Raw genomic sequence first — 19,671 nt, 5'->3', positions numbered from 1 at the left:
TACACTTGGAATGAGTTCCCCTTGCAGTCACAGTTAGCCGTTCATTACAATTACGTTTAAGAGGACCCCATTTGTTTAAGTCTCGTGCCAGCAGACTAAAATTACATCAAAACTACCCGCACATTGCTTCCTACGTGACATACTGCTTCCCTCTATACAAGGAGGTATCTGTTGTATGTGATACAAGTAACAATATCGCTAAAGTTAGCTACTGGCAAAGCTGTAGGGCTAGGCCAACTCAGGATCTCTGGAATACCGCGTAGAGGCAACAGGTACTGAATTGATAGCCACCGGAATCACTGGACACGTAGCATAAGTTCAGCTAATTTCCATGGCTTTTTTCTGCGGTAGTTATCAGAGGAGCAGGCAGTAGCAACAAGTGAGTGAAAATCTAAATGCTATGATTAATAATGATACATTTTATTTATTTATGGACTCTTTCAAACTTTATGAACAAATGAATGAATGAATGAATGAATGAAAAGCCACACAGGATGACTGAATCATTCAGAATTGAATCATTTGATAAGTGAACAAACCACTTTGTACATTTTGTCAAGTGCCCCATCTGTTTTCTTTAGTGCCATTGTTTCTTTAAATATGAGTTCAACAATAAACTTGTAGTGTCATTTTATGGTACAGTAAGTGCAGTGTTATATGAATTTTCAAACAACAAAGTACGTATCTCCCTGGTACTTGCCTGTGTTTTTGTGCGGCTGTCGTAATTAGTTACAGCTACATTCCAAGACTACCCATGGGGATGTTTTGGATTGAAACATGTTCCCAGTGAATCTATTCACATATGGGAAGAATTCTGAACAAATTTCGAACATTTCCCATTCCAAAACATTTGACGGCCAATCCCATACAATGTAGCGTTGCGCAACAATAATGTTTCATATCTTCACGTTAGAATGTTTTCCAGAGTAATGTTGGCTATGGCCTACAGCATCACCGCGGTACCCTGAATGTGGCTGAAGTGCTAAGATAGTCTTCCCTCTGCTCGCTGGCTATATTTAACAGGCTCGCTACCCATAAAAGGTTGGGACTGTGGCTTCGACATTCCGCCGAGTGCCAACATTATTTTTGTTCTGTCGACTGCAGCTTTGATCACTGCTCCCGTACGAACTTGAGGCTTTGTGTGGATCTCGTTGGTCTCCTCTCTCTTGGAGTTATACCCCTCGCTTCCGCATTTTCACCAATTGGTGGACTTTTGGACATCGTAAGTATGGTTTTGGGTTTCTTGTCAATGATTTTTTCAGAAGATAAATTACAATGCATGACTAGTTTTTTTTTTTTTAAGTTTATGAAGATTCACAACTTTTTTTCAAAAGTTGACTTCGTTTACACATCTAAGTGTGTATATAATTAATTTTATTCTTTTATTTGCGTTGTTTTTGTATTTGGTTGTCACTTGCTTTGTCTTGATCCGAGTTGGGTCTGATTGCATGGTTTGTTGAGGTGTTTTGTTTGCATCCCAGTGAAAACAGGATACCTACCCCAGGTTTATGGGATGGCCCTCTAAAATTACGATGGACATTAGATTTGTTATTTACAGTTCCATATTGTTACTTTAGATGTTAAAACAACATAGTGGTGGTTCTATTGCATACTAACGATAACTTTTCCCTTCAAGAAAGAAAACAAAAAAAACATACCAAGACGTCTACACTTCATTTTGACTTTAGCATTTCACAGCAGAAAATAGCTTGATACTATTTTTTTGTTTAAAAAAACAGAAACTTCATATAATCCGATTTCTTTTAAAGAAGCCATATATTTTAAAGTTTGTTTCTGTTGTCTGTTAAAAATGGCAAAATTATTATTATTATTATTATTATTATTATTATTATTATTATTATTATTTCACAATATGCTCTATAATTACAATCAGTAAGAAACTTCAAGGTTATGACCTTTCTGATCATTTTTATGGGAGCTAAATATTGTTTTCTAATAAGAATGTGTGAAAAGATATGATTTAAACAAAATCAAAGAAAAAAATGCAACTGTGGCAATAACTAATGACATCTGATTAAACCATGACATTCTTGAAAATAAAGAATACTGTGCAGTGTAACTAACGAGGACATTCTTGACCGATAGCTAAAGAAATCCAGGTTACAGACTACTCAAAGTCAGAGGTCACAGGTCACGATCAGATCCGTGCAGGATGTCGGGGTGCGTACCTTTCTACCAGAAACATCATCGCCACTATGACCGTGGATACCGCAGCAAGGAGGTGCAGTCTGCTCTTAGCCAGTACCAGCACTCCAGCAGTTACTCAGCCCGCAGCAGTAGCATCAGCAAAGGGTAAGAGGCCGCGGGCCTGTTGCTGTGCTGCGCTGCTAAGTCTCCCCCCATCCTCCCCTCATCACCTGAGAACCTGAGCGTGAGACTGACCTGGACGTTTAACCTTCTTTAACATCCTCGGGCTCTCTCCCACTCCTTGTGTTCCCCCATGCCGCCACACTCTGCCCATGCTCGCCAACTCCCACCCCGCATTCCATCCTCACCTGCACTTCCATCTCATTTACCTTTCCTAACCTTCGAGATCCCTTAAACTCTTCAAATTAGAACTTACTAAGTCCACCAACATATAATCATTTACATTAAGACACTGTATTCTATTCAAATATCATGTTTGCTTCATAAAACTCCAGTGATTTGTGTTTAATCTGTTTAATCAGTGAAATTTAAGTTGCTGTGTTTCAATCACAGTTCATGTTATTTATCTTTTGATACACATCGTATTGTAGGACGCTTTTGCAGTGTGACTGCATCTCCATGATCAGACAAAAGATTATCCTGCAGGTCTACTCCTATTCAGGCTGGGCAGTGCATAGCTCCCTTTGGAGCCCGGTGTAATTTAATTCTGTGGTATGGTATACCACAAACATACTGAAACAGTATCTAGATAAATGCATGACACATTTCAGAGTATTTTAGAGCTCACAGGGACACTCTTTTCCAGAATGGCAAACCGATGTTTGATTTTTACACCTTAAGCATTTTGAAACACGATACTACAGCAAATATAAACTAGGGTTTTGAGAAGCGGATATGAAATAGAAACTTTTACTTTGTTAAAGGGGGCATTATATTTAAAAAATGCACACTTTCTGTTTTTTTTTGGCTAGACCACAACAGTGGGGCCAGCTCTACAAACGCAAATGTCTGTGGCTGACTGAATGACTGAGTGATGAAGTTACACCATTGGTCGGCCGGATCACGTGTGTTAGGTCCAGCCATAAACTAGGTTTCCTAGTCTTGTTTTTTCTTAAAAATGTAATGCTTTTCTGTTATTCAGTGATGTGAGATAAAAGGATTATATTTCATTCTGGCTTTCCTTTTTGTTAACTGATATTCCACTGTAGACAGGTTATCCTTCTATTATGTCATGTATAAATTAGATACACAAAGGTGCCAATGCATGTTTGTCAGTGTTTATATTTTTAAGAGACAATAACACTTTAGGAATGCTGTGGGTGAAACACGACACATAGCCCAAGCCTGAATATTATCAAGATTACACCGCGCGTAAACTAGTTATGTTAATGTTATGCCTTTGCCTGACTTTGTGGGCATGCCACGCAAAAGGTATTAGTATGGTGAATGTATGTTCCCATGCATGTTGTAACGTTTCAGATCAGTGCATAAGAAATCTCTATTTACAACAATGCATTCATATTTTTCTGGGAGTGCATGCATGAGGTAGCTTCTAGTGGCATGGTATAGAGAGGGAATGGAGTGATATTATGTTCACTTTCAGAGATAATATAACACCTGTTAATATTTGCTGTATTAAACTTGAACTTGGTGGAGGTCATCATATGGTTACTTGGTTGTATGATTTAACTGGTTGCTTTACTGCTAAGTGTTCTAACTCTTGAAAGGAATTATCTTCGCTGTATTGCATTGGTCCTTGTCCAAAGAGCAAGTTTGGACAGTACTGCAGGGGACTGGCTGTGATTGGCTGCTGTCATGGGGAGGTGTGGATCAGGGTCCTAGAGAAGGCTCGATAGAGCTTTATTGACCTGGTTCTGACAGTGGGTCAACCAGTCTCTTCCCTCAGTCCTTTTTGAAGTGCTTACAGTTTATCTTGAAATCAACCATTAAACTGAATCTAATGTGAGCCTATAGTAATATGTGGATCTCTAATACCTCCCCTGGTGATCAAGGTGGTAATGTGAGACTATTTTTAATTTCTACACTGAGCTATATCTTTCACAGTCCTGTCATCATACACCGCACCATTTCATATACAGTAGGATTAAAATTAGAATAGTACATTTTTTTTTTGCCCTGCGGAAAATATGTTTAGGCTGCCACTCTTGCACATTTAACTGCCATTGTTAATCCCATAACAGGCACTCAATGAATTATTGTCTCGTGCAAACTTTGGCTCCAGCTAAAGGACATGTACTAGTTGTTTTGAGGACAGACTGAATTATCCTCAAGTTACTTTAAAATAATATATCAACTATGACTATATTTTGGTTAGAAATAATAGATATTATTTCTCAAAGAATGGCACCTGGAAATGAAGAGCTCTTCATTTCAGCACGAAAAGGTTCGTAATTAGATTGGCCATGACAGTGTACATGAGGTCAGAGGACAATACAATGTGCATGCTGGAGATGTTTTTGGCTGAGAGTTGGAGAAGGAATTTACAAGCATACTGTTGATGAATGCCTGCAATTTTGTTGGGCAACTGAAGAGCTCTGGTTTACCAGGCAGTGCCACCTGACTCTATCGGAGTGGTGGCTGTATAGCAGATGGCAGCTGGCTGACTGATGAGAGTATTTTGACTTGAACTGTTGATCAATTTTTTTTCGTCCCTGAATAATAATAATAATAATAATACAAATAATTATGAAATATTATTATTATTATTATTATTATTCAATGGATATTTAAAATTGTCAACAGGCCAATGGAGAGAGATTCCTCTTTTTAAAAATCTCTGGTGCAAGCAGAATAGATGAATGACAGAATTTTTCTTTAGTTTTTTGTATAATCAGTTGGCAGTACAATAAAATAAAAAAAAACACATTCCACCAGTCTGTAGACCAAGCAAGCACAGAGGTCCAGAATGTGTAAAATGAAGTCAAGGCATTTTTTTCAGCTCTTTCTTCTCATTTAACATTTTAAGTTTTTCATCAGAGTGGCAGGGAGTTATTTTTTTCCACTGAAACACAAATGATTCAGTTGGGACTACAGCATACTATACCCTCGGGCCCACGTTGATAATGACTCTTGGCATTCAGGGGTTTCCCTTTTGGGCTCCATTTGTCATATTATCCCCTTAGTTTGGACCCAGAGAGCCACACACCTCGAGAGAATAGCTCTAGGAAATCGGTTTGGAACTTGCCAAGATTTATTTTTTCACATGGAAGGCCTAGGCTTTTGGAGCAAGGAGATAAGTCGGCTATAAATTCTTCCGTTCCCTATGTCACCTTCAACAACTAGTCACAATGAGCCCTGTTAGTACAGTGAGTGTATAGTGAGTTCATCTCTTGTGGTGTATGTTACTCTTACGCCTTTCTATTAATCAATGGGCTATTCCTGTGTTCCACTTTTCTGTCTCATGCTCCCATGCTGTTCTTTTCATATCTTGTGCTTGTCTGTCTCTCCCATTCTCTCACTCACCGCTTAATCTTTCTCTTGCTCTGTTTCCCTCTATCCAACCTCTCGGTCCTATTTTTAAAATGAACACGCAAACACAAAAGCATGCCTGAGACATAATTGTGGGTTAAAATTATATGCCAGAGTCTTTGAGTGCCAGCTGACTCTGACTCCAGGATTATCTTTTCCCCACTTGATTATGAATGCATGAGTTTTATTTTATGAAAGAGCAAAGACATATTGGGTATTTCACTGTGGGTGTGTGTTGTTTACAGCTGCTCGTCTGGCAGGTGTATAATTATTTTTCGTTGTTTTAGGCTTTGTTTGGAATTGAACTTGATCTTGCTTGCTCAAAGCTTTATGACGTAGGTATAAGATTAGTGACAGATAATTATCAATCCATGTTGGCAAATATTATATTGTGTTATAATCCTCTAGCACCCTTGTGAATTACTGCTTCAAAGTCAAAAGCTGTCCTTTTTGAACAGTTTGTGCCTAACAAATGGTCAGGTTCCTTTGTTCAATTGGAATGAGCATTTTTAGGGGAAAAAAAAACAAAAATATTTCATGAAGCACATTTTATTTAATTTAAGAGCAATACTTCCAAATGACATGTCTTACCCTTATATGTGGTTTTTTTTAGTGAATTGGTGTGTTGGTTGGGCCCTATTCGTATACAAGTTTGAGTCTGAGGTGCTTATGCTGCTCTGGTACTGTACATTACATTACATTTATCTGGCAGATGCTTTTATCAAAAGTGACGTACAGTTAGTGCACACCGAAGGTTATTGAAATGACTTCAGAACACAGGTTTGATAAGTTCGATTTTTTAACATCTTGCTCTTTTAATTCTGCTGCCTCAGAGCCAAAGCCGCACTGTTCTCAGAGATAGAGGAGACTAATCTGAGCCCACTAGCCAAAAGAGCAAAGCCAACATACCTGGCCTTTGACAAGGAGAACCAAATCATCGGCTACGTTGTGCCTCTCTTCAAAGGCAGGTGTGTAAACTGCATTATTCATAGTATTAACGCCGTCTTGCTACTGGACATTATTCCAACAAGAAATGCATTGCAGTTTGTTGTTATTTTGTGATCCTTACAGAAGATGATGATGATGGTTTAACCTAGCTTGGGTGTTTTTCTGTAGTCAAGAGTTTGCCAGCGGACTTTCGGACACCGAGGAGGCTAGGCTGAAGGAGACTGCTGGATACCTGGCCAGGAGAGACCTGTTTTCAAGCGATCTGAAAGAAGAAAGAGCGGAAATCCGGCAGACATCCAGGAGAGTAGCCATGAGAGAGTCAGCGGAGCGAATCGCCTTGAAGAAGACGGTCAGTGCTGAAGCTCCAATTATCCTCGCGTGACACGATCCATGTCCAGAGTTTTTTTTCTCCTGTTGTATTCCCTTCTCCCTCAGCAGCTAACTCTGGCTCATTAATCTGGATGGACACACACTGAAGTCCAGTACCACTTGCAGAAACTGTTGAATCACGTAAAAATGAAGAAGCTGTGATGAAGTAATGGGTGCCTATGTATCATTTATTCTCATTTTCTTTGAGGAGCTTCTGTTAAGTGCACTTAAAGATGCTCCACAACCTACAGTATTAGCTATTTATACCATATATACTCAATTTCACTGTTTAAGAGATCTTCATAAAAGTTTCAGCGACTCATCAACTCTGTCATCTCTTTCACATACAAATGTGTGTGTGTGTGAGTGTGTGTGTTTGTGTCCAAAACATCTTGGTCATGATATCCTGTCACAGTTCAGTTTACAGTTTTTATTTCAACAGATGCTCATATACGTAGCAGTGCCTTATCTTTAATCTGCCAACACATATCAGTAACATGTGTATCCTCTTTTAACTTTGCCTAACACCTGTCACAAAGTCTTGGAGTCAATTGAATCTGGTAAATACAGTACAACTATTGGCATAATTTGTTACTAAACTAAACTAATTGTGTTTTTAACAACTAATATAACATAAGAATGAAAAGAGTCTGAATGGATATGGCTTAAGCAAACATGTCGTTGTTCAGTATTCTTTAAGTTTGCATATCAGTGAGCATTTAGGAATCTGTTAGCAAGTAACAGTCCACTGAATGTACATCTTACTGGTGTAGGCTGTTTACAGACTGTCCCTTCTTTAAAAAAACATTACTGCCAAGTACTCATGCCACCACTGGTGATAAATTCCACAGAGCTGATCTTGATTCTTGAGTTACTGACAACTAGTGTTTTCAAGATGTATAAACGCTTCTTAGCTCAATGGCTATCAGAGGTGCTTATTGCCTTAACTGCTCTGAAAAGTAAACCAGGGCTTATATGACCACACTGTGTGATTGTTGATTGAGATATTTGCAGATGGTGAGCCAAGATGGGTTGTTCTCATATGCATACATTCTTTATAACATTGGTAATCAACCCTATTCCTGGAGATGTACTATCCTGTAAATTTTTACTCTAACCCTAAAAAAGCACACCTCAACAGCTAGAGATCTTGTTGATCTGCTAATTATTAGAGTCAGGAGTACTAAATTAGTCTTGAAATGAAAACCTACAAGATGGTAGATCTCCTGGAACAATGTTGGTTACCGCTGCTTTATATCCTTTTTAAAAAATATAACTCTTATTTACAACTTTTTTGTGCTGCCTTGAAAACTTTCTGCAACATCTATTGACCTATTGGGAGGCGTTGAACAAATGATGTTCAAGATTTATTATTATTACTATTATTATTTCATATTTGTGATCAAACCATCCCATATCCTCACCCACATAGATCCACGAAAGTGAAGAATTCCACAAGAGGATGAACGAGGACAACCTGATGCACGCCCCGCGGTTTGTGATCAAGCCGCGCTCGCACATGGTGTGGGAGAAGCAGTCGGTCAGGCTCCACTGCACCGTGTCGGGCTGGCCGGATCCACGCGTGGTCTGGTGAGTGCAGGACTGCTGAGCCCAACACCGCCACACCGACACATTCGCCAAGCTTACACACAGTACAATGTTCAGTGTGAATTCAACTCTTAATTGATATCATTCGGTCCCACATTTATTTAATGGAAAAATCGAAAATGTAAATTATGAACTGTAGGTGACAAAAGGGGAACATTTTTTACACTTTGTGATGGACCACCTGGGATCAATGGACCCTAGTTAAAGAATACCTGGTTTAGGACCTGGCTTATTTCCGACCATTGTTTCCTGTGTTTGCACAATACTTGAGAGTTGAATCCGGTAATACCTTTCTGAACAGTGAAAATTACAGCTTCAGTGGCCATGTGAGTATAATATCTGCGTTGGCACCAGATGATTTGCAGTTCTGTTCCCATCTGATTCATTGCTAAGGCTTTAAAATATGTGCCCATTGCCTCTCTGCTTGTCACTCAGTTGTAAGAGTGATGGATTGTGGGTAATGGCTCTACAACAGACTAATGATCCATCTAGTGGTGTGCTCTTGTTTGAGCTGTTTTATGTCTCAGTGATCAGGAGACCGTATATTCAGACTCTGCGGTACACGCTGTATTGCTTGAAAAGAAAACTCCTCTTCCTACAGCAGTTTTTTAGTGAGAGTCTGTGTTTTATTGCCGGTCTGTGTCTGGAAATATCACAGATATACAAATTGGAAATACCAATTGGGACCATATGTTCTTTGTAAGAGGTGATTTAACACTGAACATTTTACTGCGTATTCCATGAATCGTATTTGTTAAAGAGCAGCATTTGGGATTGATTCGCTGCAGCAGCTGGTACAGTCTGGAGTTGTCTCTCTGTGGGGATTAGGGAAGCCTGTGTAAAAGGCACAGTTCTGAGAGCCCCTGGTCAGTCCAGCTCCATTGGCTGTCCCATGCGGTGAGTCAGCTGTCAATTGGGGATATCCGTGGATGTTCTCTGCCTCTGGCTTTCTTTAAGCCCCGCGGCGTCAAAACAAACAAGTGGTGCTTGACTTGGGTCCCAAAATACTTTCTGCACTTAAAGAGGTTGAAATCATGGTGGGGGCTGCCGATGCTGGGAGTGATTCAGCTGCTGTGCGGCCCGGAGAACTTCCTGCCTGCAGTGATCTGTGTCCATTGTGTTTGAAAGGTCATGTCTGGTGCCATGTCTGCGAGGTTTTATTGGATGCTTGCTGGGTATTTTATAGATGCTGTAAAAATGACTTGAATGCTGAGATCATATGACATCACTGACTCAGTGACTCACTGTATTGTTTTTTTTTTTTTTGTGAGTTGTGCATTTGAGTTTCATATGCATTTTTAATAATTGATTTTAATTTCACTGCCAGTATTACTAATAGCAACCAAACATTCCAGACAATAAACCATATTTTATGAAGAATTAAATGTGGTGCCTGGGTGTTCTTTTTTGCATTCATCTGTCTGTCTAGGGCTACATCTTTCTCTGTGCTTTCAATTGTCAATTTCCAGCAATCTCTAGCCTCTGTCATACACTGAAACCTGCTCCTATGCTTTCTCCCCTTTATTTTGTCTGTTTTGCCTGTTTCTTCTCTCTCCTGTCTTCCCCTCACACCTAGGTACAAAAATAATGTGACTATTGACCCTCTCGCCCATCCTGGAAAATATAAGATAGACAGCTGTTACAACGTCCATTCTCTGGAAGTCAACAGGTAGGCAGCATGTACCCCTAGCATCACCAAGGCAACAGTGCACCACTTGCCTCAGTTCCTTTTCAAGGTGAATTTGGCCTGTTTTTGAGTCAGGGTCAGAAGAATGCTTGTCCCATCTGGACTGTTACCAGTGAGTTAAGACTGTGAGGAATGGGCTATTACATCACAGTCTGTTGTACATGTGCATGTGTGCCATGGAAAATGAGAGATTTTTCAAACCAGGATGCGATATCACATTTATACTGATGCTGGAACAGAGGATAGTTTGTGTGACTATTAAGCTAGCCTTCATTTAGCACTGTGGAAATGATTTGTTGTACTGGCTCATCTGAGATGTTTGGCACCGTCTGGGCCAGGAACCTGTCCCTCTGTCTATCAGTGAGCTGGACTCATGCAGGTACCAACAGCAGTTGGTTGTCCTGGGTGTCATATGATACCAGTCATTTTCAACCCTCCGCTTGGCTTTTGATAACAAAGAGGTCAATTAAAAATAGCACACAGACATGTAGGAGGACTCAAGATAAAGGAACACTTCTGCTATTGTAACGTATTTTTGGACAAGAGAGGACCAAGTAAAACACTTCCCCTCCCCCTGGCAGGGTTTTTTTGCAGTTGGGATTCTAAATGTTACAGTCCAAAACAGTGTGGGACATTTTCTGGCAATGAGAGCACAATAAAACTTATACTGGAATAAAATTAAATGAATAAGAAAAGAAATGTGAATATTAACAAAAACATACATTGATATGCCAAAAAGCTCAATCAAGCATTGTAATAAGTATTGGAACTATAGAAATCAGGATCATACAACACATGTTGCATGACAGTTTTCTACTGTTTTTATCCTGTTGATGTATTTATGTCTGGAAAGTTGGAATATGCGACCTCTTTACAGATAACGACAAAATGTTCAGTATTAAATCAACTCTTACAGAGTTTTATGAGTCCACTATGGCCACTATGGCCACTATGTCCACTATGTAAACTGTGTTGAATTAACACGGGACATTTTACTGTGATTTAGTTCTGATGTGGGCAGGAATGTACAGGTGAAGTATGCAAAGAGGAGAGGTGTCTGGAATATGGCGTTCATATGCAGCTCTCTGGTTTCAGATGCGATTTTGATGACACTGCTCAGTATCATGTATCCGCCATGAACGCGAAAGGGGAGATGTCCGCCTATGCCTCCATCGTAGTGAAAAGTGAGTTTGCAACGCCTCGCGAATCCTTCCTTTGTCGAGGTCAAGTGTCAGACTTCATCTGTCAGGCTTGAAGGTTGTAGCTCACTCAGCTTCCGTTAAAGCGGATCGCAGGCAGTGCCGGTAAGACCTTGTGTTGCGTGTCTGTGGGGCCTAAGGCCACTGAGCTGTCAGGCTGCTGAAGGCTCCTCTGTGGGTGTGGAGATGGGCATGAGACAGGGGAGCTGTCAGCTCTGTCAAACTCAGGCTGATGGCTGATGTGGCGGGGCCTTTGGGGACCTTCACCTCCAAGAAGAACGAACAGACTCCCTGCCTTCCCCTCTTAGACGGCACCTCCCTCCGCAGGCCCACATAGTGATCAATAACCCTACGGGCCCTCGCCAGGAGAATGCGCTTTCTACAGCAGATGTGCCCTGTAGGGCACCAATCCTGAGTCAGAGTGAGTGGCAGCCAGGTACCCCCGCTGGACTTGTCCTTTCCTGGGTTCTCAGTGCCAGTCCTGAGAGCTCTGCAGGTGGATGCTTAAAGAGCACTAGGTATTTGGAGTCCAGCTGCCCCACTGGAGACATTTTGTGTCTGAGTCACATGTATTCTCGTCCCTATTGCCCTCGTCATACCTGCCATTTTTCCTATGCAGCTCTCTCATCAACGCTCACAAGTTGCCTGTAAACAAATGCAGTGACTGGCAGACCTGCTAGTGACTCTGGAAATGTGATAAGCAGCCTTGGGTGACATTTTGTTTGATAACTTTCAATGAAATGAAAGCTTTGGTCTGTGTCACTGTTTTCAAAATGGTCTCGAATGTAAATATTCTTTCTTTGTAGGATTCAAAGGAGAAGTTCCAGATTCACTTCCTGCTCCAAGGCATCGTAAGTTACACCCAATTTTCTTTTATCACTATTATTTCAACACTTGAGTAACTAATAATTTTCATATTCTCACACACAAGTGGCTACCTGAAAAGCTGGCAGATCTATCTAACAATGCAGACATCATTTCACAGAGCAGCATTAATGGCTTCATTTTAGCTTACATGCATGTAGCACTAAAGTTCTAGAAAGGTCCAAACTATCTTCCTGTTCAGTCAGAGTGATGATTGGTGGTGAGGCACTGAGAAATGTCTGGGTTTTAATGATCTAATGGCCTCTCTGTTTCCCCAATACTGGTTACAGAAGGGCCAGTGGACAATGCAGGTAAAGGAGCGTGTGGGTATGGACGGTGCCTCAGGGTCTTTGATCTCAATGTGGACGTTGATGTTTTCACTGAATCTTGGCCTACTGCATGGGATTGTGCCTTCTAAATATCCCCTTGGTACCTAACTGGTCACATTGCGTGAACGCTCATGTTTTATAGTTTCACACCAAGTATTTCTGTACCTGGGCATAGTAAATCACTTTGGCTTTGATACAGGGTGAGACATTTTAGTTGGACCTTAACATGTGTTCACACTCTTTTTCCAGTGGGTGGGTCATGTGATGAGAAGTGTCAGCTAGCGATGGTGCTGAAGTAATCCCTCAGATTTCACCCTTATTGAAGTGCACTGTGGTCTCACGCATGTTACTGTGCCTTCACTTCCCCATGTGTTTCACTGCAGAGGGCACTCTCTGGTGCATCTATGTTGTATTCCAGTTACTCTAAGGTGTTCGTGCAACCTTGGTGTTCAATGTTTAATTGCAGTCAATGGGTCTTGCTTGAGAACGGAGATCTATTTTTGTGTTTTTTTCCTACTCTCTGTTTCTTCTCTGTTAACAAGGTCGATGTCTGTATCTGTCCCACAGAAAGCATCTCTGATAAATATTTTTTTTTTGTGTTTTTTGTGTTCTTGGTTGTAGAATGTTTTATATGCATTCTTGTGCATGATATGAAGCCTGTGCAAAGGCCATGGGTCTCCTATTTGGCCTGGGTGAAATTTATACCCCCTTGTTGCCTGTGGCCTCCGTAGATGGGTTCTGCTCTGAGTATGGCGTCACGTTCGAGACCCACTTTGTGGACAAGTTCAGCGTTTCCTTCGGCCGGGAGGGGGAGACCCTGAGCCTGGGCTGCACCGTGATCATCTCCCCGAACCTGCCTCGCTTCCAGCCCGAGGTGCAGTGGTACAGAGACGGTAAGCAGAGAGGGGGAGGGTCTTAGCTTTGCGCTTAGCTTATCGCTGGTGTTGTCAACTGCATGATGCATTTGGTTACTGATACGCTTTCACAATGCCAGTGTCTGCCTCTACACTGACAGGCCACTTATTAAGAATTATGATGTGAGTGCAAGTCAGGGATGGGTGTTATTTCATATAATTTCACATTGATTAGTATTGCTCTTGAAACTACTCAAATTTTTCAATTTAATGCCTCAGAAACTATTGTTTTAATGACAGACTCTGTCATATAAAACACAATTTCATTGACACATTTATGTGACAAGAACTGCACATTGATTATGAATGATGAAAATGCATTTAGCCCAGGAATGCTACTTCATCATGAGGCGACAGTTAGAGATTTAAAATGGCGCATCAGCAGTAGAGGGTAAACCGAGTGCACCGTGCGTCTGGTATAGAGTTCATACAGCTCCACGGTAACGGTCTCCCCTGACCCTTTGTTCCCTACGTGCCGTTCCCCTGTCCTTCAGATGTTCTCCTTCAGGCCTCTAAATGGGTGCACATTCACTGGAGCGGAGAGCGGGCCACCCTGACCCTCCCCCACCTCAACAAGGAGGATGAAGGCCTGTACACCCTGCGCGTGGCCACCAAGTCCGGCTACGAGACCTACTCCGCCTACGTCTTCGTCCGAGGTGAGGGGGAGCCCGGGGTACCCGAAGCCCAAGATAACTTTAATGTGCCTACCAGGAGGGTCTTGTGTTAGTAATGCAGCAGAAGCACACACAAGGTCATTTCCGCATATTATATGTATGTTACCTTACATCACTCCCAAATGCAAGGCCATGTGGCCCCACTTGCCCCCCCACACACACTTTTCCATACAGTGTTTGTGTCCAGCATTGGGGAACAAGGTCAAAGAGGGACTGCTTTGTTTTAAAAGCCTGGGTTCTCTGTATGTGTGTGGTGTTTCCTTTCCTCGTACAAAATAGTCAGGCAATTCATAGCATTTCCCTAACCCCTGCCACCCATGACATACACTCACGCGCTCAGAAATGCCAACAGTGCCTGACCCCTCGTGGTTTTTTATTGTGCCATTTTATTAGCTGTGCTCCAGATGTGGTGTATCCTGGATTCCGAGGCTTGTGATTGGTTAAAGGAGGGGTCAGTGTCATGTTCAGGTATAATCTATGGACAGACGAGAGAGGGCTGTGTCACAGTTTCCATGTGCCTTCTGTCAACTGTTCCCAACAGTGAACAGTTGCTGCAGGCCAAGGTCGGACAGCAGTCCCAGCTGTCTCTAGTGTAGCCGTAGACTCGCAAGCATGTGTGCTCCCTTCTGTGTGTGTGGGTGTGTGTTTGGACGTGTGTGTGTGTGTGTGTGTGTGTGTGGACGTGTGTTTGTGTGTGTGTGTGTTTGGACATGTGTGTGTGGTTGTGTGTGTGCATGTCTATGTGTGTTTACATGTGTGTGAGTGTGTGTGTATGTGTGTGGATGTGTGTGTTTGCACGTGTGTGTGTATGTGTACTTTGTGTCAGGGAGTCCACTGGAGCACTGTTGTTGCTGATGTCATCACCACACATAATAGAATGTTCTCATTGAGACCTGGAGGATGGCAACTCCTTCTCACACATTCTCACTTGGCTGAGAGTAACATGCAAGGATTTTGTACCTGGGAGAGATAACCGCTATCTGATCACTTCCAAAAAGTTTATTAGTTGGATGAGAAAATGACCACAATTTTAATAACACAAATGTATGCGCATTGCTGCATATGGTTCTTACTTGCCTGAGAATTCTTGAATGGTATGTTTTTATGAAATCGTACACGTGCATGTGCGTGTGTCTGAACATGCATAATTTATACTGTTGTTTCATTATATGGATCCAGGTATCAGAAATTGTTCACTTGTTATATCTATTCACAAGTTAATCTACCCATAAAAGAGTATTGGGGTAATTGTTAGAAACACCGACCACAGCAGGACCAGGCCATCCGAGCTCATTGTATTCATCCAAGTTTATTCTCGAAGCTATCAAGTAGCTTCTATTTGGCTGTGAACAATGAACATAATTAAAGGTTCCCTATACACAGGCTCGCCAAGAGGGACAGCGGCCTTTGTGCGCTTCCTTATACGCAGCCGTTTAATTCGGCGCCTGGGGCGATGCAGAGGAAGAACGCGGCTGACTCCACGCGGGAGATCATGTGAAACACTCATAGGCGCTTTCAGAAGTTCACTCACGTAGTGATCATTTCCCCCCGCTGCGTCTTTAAGAGGCAGCCTTCTTATCGGGTTTCACTCACATGGGGCATGCTTCTTCTAATTCTGTCCCCCACTGCAGAAAGGTCCGCGCTGGGGGTGTTGTGTTAGCCTTAAAGAAGAGCAGCATTCTCGGCCAAGACTCATGCGACTCTATGGAGTTTGGCAGATCTCAAAGCAGGAGCTTTTGTTACTGTAGGCCTGTCTACGCATTTCAAGCTCAGAAAAAAAACCTGTTTCAGGGTTACATACAGTATAAGGTGAAATACTGGGAAAACAGGACACATTTACTCTCTGTGTTTCACACCAAACTTGCTCATAGTAATTATGGCTATCGGAGGTCTCAATATAAAGTGTGAAATTAACCTGTTAGTGGGAAAGGCCTTGAGGTTGTGTAGCTACCAGAGGTGATTGATTGTCTAATTATTCACTGCATGTGTCAGCGGTACTGTTCCTGGCACGGTATTTGAATTGTAAATGATGTGGGTGAATTGTAACTGTTGTGAAATGTGTGTATGTCTGTGTGCATGTGCGTGTGTGTGCGTCAGATGCTGATGCGGAGATGGAAGGAGCTCCAGCTGCTCCTTTAGACGTGTGCTGTCAGGATGCCAATAAGGATTACGTGATTGTGACCTGGAAACAGCCAGCAGTGGATGGGGGGAGTTCCATTCTTGGATACTTTGTGGACAGGTCAGGCTATCTTACACTGTATCTCTACGGTATCTCTCTGCCTCTGTGAATGTATATCCCTCTCTGTATGCCTTTATGTCTTCTTCTCTCACCTTCCCTCTCTTGAGCTTTCTGTGTCCCACCTTTCTGTCTTGAAAGAGAAATGATTGCCATTTCCCTTTCTTCCTTTCTTCCTTTCTTTCTTTCTTTCTGTTCTGCCTCTATGCTTGTCTGAGTAATCGCTGCGCACGAAAGCCCTCTGGGTCCTCTGAGTGAATGAATATGAATTACCCAGGAGGCCGCTGGGTAATCCCAGGCAGTGACAGGGCGATGCGGGGTCTCTCCCAGTGAAGCGGAGCGGACCTGGCGTGGGAGTCGGCAGGGAAATCCTAAGCTTATCACGTCACAGCTGAACAAACCGCTCCCCCGTGCAACTCCTGCGATCTAACACCCGCCACCCCCTCACCAGACCACCCCCCCGCCCCCTTCCCACACTCACAGATACACACACACTTCAGTGTGACGATGTCAATGACGCACGCTCCCACATCATGTGCAGATGCCCTCACACACATCAATAGACTTTCCATTAAATTTGTATGCAGCTCATTTCAAATGGATTATGCGCGTTAATACTTTATGTGCTCAGTACAGAGGTAATTTCCCACCAGCGACAATATTTATCATCTTTTGTGGAAGCCGTTGTGCGGGATGTTTATATACGGGGAAAAGATGCATGAGGAGACATTTTTAATGCACTTTTCAGCTGCGCTTGACGAAAGAAACCGAAAGTGCTGCTTGTGAGGTCCCCAGTTACAGCTGTGCACTGATAGCGCTGTGCGCTGTTTGCAGATGTGAGGTGGGCACCACCCACTGGAGCCAGTGCAATGACACCCCCATTAAGTTTGCCCGCTTCCCCGTGACGGGGCTGGTGGAGGGCCGCTCCTACGTGTTCCGGGTGCGTGCCGTCAACAAGTCCGGCATGAGCAGGCCGTCCCGCGTCTCGGAGCCCGTGGCGGCCATGGACCCCGCCGACCGCGCTCGCATGAAAGGTACACGGGCTCGCGGGAACTCTCCCCCCCCCGAAAAGTCTTTAAAAATACACGCCACACAGCCTTGGCTTCCGACCTTTGGAGGAGGTACCGTATTACTGAATAAGGAAACAGGCTGAGTTCTGCCTGAGTGATTCTCTTATCTTGTCTTTTTCTCGTAACGATGAGTATGTCCTTCACCGAGTCATGATATCAGTGCCATGAATGAAGCTGAATTAAAACCGGAAGGTACGACTAGCTTGCAGTCAAACTCCTCACTTTCATCTTCCTGTGTCCAAGGTCACCCCTCAGCCCCCTGGACTGGACAGATTATTGTCACAGAGGAGGAGCCTGCAGGTACAAAGCGCATATTCATACTTCATATTCCTTATACAGTAATCAATAATCAGTATTGCCCCTGTTGCATTTGGATATACAGTAGTATACAGTATACATTATATCTGTCAGTGTCTCCATCCTTTGTCTCAGTGTTAATTTATTTTTATATGCGATATGTTAACAATTACTTACTGGGGAAATCAATATATTTTTGTACAGTTGATGTGCTTTGTCCTCCACTTAAATGCAGCCCTGTCTGTTCTTCATGACACTTTTGCCTTTCAGAGGGTGTGGTCCCTGGCAAACCCTGTGAGCTGGCTGTCACCGAGGCAACCAAGAACTATGTGGTGCTGAGCTGGAAGCCCCCAGGGCAGAGGGGCCACGAGGGCATCATGTACTATGTGGAGAAGGTAAGCTGGATTCTGATCAGCAGTGGCCCGGCTCCCTCCTTTGTAAAGACAGTTGTCATGGCCTGGGTTGCCCTTGTGAGAGACTTTCTATGGCTGCGCTCTGTCTTTTCTCAGTGCGTGTCTGGGACAGACAGCTGGCAGAGGGTCAACACCGAGATCCCGGTCAAGTCCCCCCGCTTCGCCCTGTTCGACCTCGCCGAGGGCAAGTCCTACAGCTTCCGCGTGCGCTGCTGCAACTCGGCCGGGGTCGGGGAGCCGTCCGACCCCACCGAAGCCACCACCGTCGGGGACAAACTGGGTGAGCGTACCACAGCTGAGGGGTGGCGAGGGGGAAAACATGAAATGTATCTGAAAACGATGAAATGAGTGAAAAAGTAAAAAAAAAAAAAAAGTGTGTGTACATATTTGACCTGGGTCAAGTACCTATTTTAAATAGTTCCATTCTTTACATGTCTAATACAGACCTCTAGAATAGAATCTCAGAATTTTCTAGAATACATGTCACTAAGCAAACCATGAAATCATGCAGTATATTATGCAAAAGAATGATTTTGTTTTGTACGTGGGTGAAAATCGATATCTTGTATTTTATATTTGGCTGTATTAAATATTTTACTTAGATTATTTATTGAGTTTCTACCTTTGAAGTCATCAGAACTAATGGGGTGATTATGTTTATGTCCTTTCCGGCTCCAGACATCCCCTCCTCTCCAGGCCGTGTGGTGCCCACCAGGAACACCGACACCTCGGTGGTGGTGTCCTGGGAGGCGTCCAAGAACGCCACGGAGCTGGTGGGGTACTACATCGAGAGCAGCCTGGTGGGCAGCAAAGTCTGGGAGCCCTGCAACAACAAGCCAGTGAAAGGCACCAGGTAGCCTGGGCGGGCGGGGTCTTCGGATGGGGGGGCTGCTGAGGCATCCAGCCTTAAAGTGTGATTCATCTCAGCATGCTGATCGTGGATTATGAGCCGTGGGATCAGGGCCTTTCAGCCACTCCCACAGCACGTTAGCTTCCTGCATCGATAAGCGCGGCGTGTCCTTCGCCTGAGTCATAACGGCGATGTCCTCGGAAGGCTCTGGCTGTGCTAATCCGCCGAAGTGTTCCTTTGAATGCTGCTGAGAGCTGGCAGTCCTGACCGTAACCCTGCCTCTTTCCTGTGGTGCCGAGCGCAGGTTTGTTTGCCATGGCTTCACGACGGGGGAGAGCTACGTGTTCAGGGTGAGAGCTCTGAACGCCGCCGGGCTCAGTGACTACTCACAGGAGTCAGAGGCTATCGAAGTCAAGGCCGCCATCGGTAAGTGAGCCGAGGGCCGTCTGAGAACATCTGAATCATGCTGCCTTCTGTGGACTTACCCGTCCATCAAAATTATAAGAGGCCTATACGTTCTTGTAAGTCAAGCGTGCACAACGAGGCCAGGTTAAT

At 43.3% G+C, this 19,671-nt stretch overlaps 1 protein-coding gene across 6 annotated transcripts in view; it reads left to right on the top strand.

The window, feature by feature from the left end:
* Positions 1-1,072: 1,072 nt before the first annotated feature.
* myom1b (myomesin 1b) overlaps positions 1,073-19,671 on the top strand; it is a 44,919-nt gene continuing 26,320 nt past the window's right edge. For 2 of the 6 annotated variants that reach the window (XM_064332894.1, XM_064332893.1), the window contains exons 1-18: positions 1,073-1,222; positions 2,107-2,313; positions 6,492-6,626; positions 6,775-6,955; positions 8,408-8,565; positions 10,160-10,252; positions 11,366-11,454; positions 12,276-12,320; positions 12,624-12,644; positions 13,394-13,555; positions 14,071-14,232; positions 16,348-16,489; positions 17,321-17,520; positions 17,800-17,856; positions 18,124-18,248; positions 18,363-18,546; positions 18,945-19,119; positions 19,421-19,542. In XM_064332894.1, coding sequence (XP_064188964.1) covers positions 2,174-2,313; positions 6,492-6,626; positions 6,775-6,955; positions 8,408-8,565; positions 10,160-10,252; positions 11,366-11,454; positions 12,276-12,320; positions 12,624-12,644; positions 13,394-13,555; positions 14,071-14,232; positions 16,348-16,489; positions 17,321-17,520; positions 17,800-17,856; positions 18,124-18,248; positions 18,363-18,546; positions 18,945-19,119; positions 19,421-19,542 — 2,191 coding nt within the window. In that variant the 5' untranslated portion in view covers positions 1,073-1,222; positions 2,107-2,173. The remainder of the gene's footprint in view (positions 1,223-2,106; positions 2,314-6,491; positions 6,627-6,774; positions 6,956-8,407; positions 8,566-10,159; positions 10,253-11,365; positions 11,455-12,275; positions 12,321-12,623; positions 12,645-13,393; positions 13,556-14,070; positions 14,233-16,347; positions 16,490-17,320; positions 17,521-17,799; positions 17,857-18,123; positions 18,249-18,362; positions 18,547-18,944; positions 19,120-19,420; positions 19,543-19,671) is intronic. The other 4 variants (XM_064332890.1, XM_064332889.1, XM_064332892.1 and 1 more) reach the window with 2 other exon arrangements.

The sequence above is a fragment of the Anguilla rostrata genome, chromosome 4 (genome assembly GCF_018555375.3).
Source record: "Anguilla rostrata isolate EN2019 chromosome 4, ASM1855537v3, whole genome shotgun sequence".
Taxonomy (NCBI): Eukaryota; Metazoa; Chordata; class Actinopteri; order Anguilliformes; family Anguillidae; genus Anguilla; species Anguilla rostrata.
The sequence above is the reverse complement of the archived record's forward strand: the minus strand, read 5'-3'. Positions and strand labels throughout refer to the sequence as shown.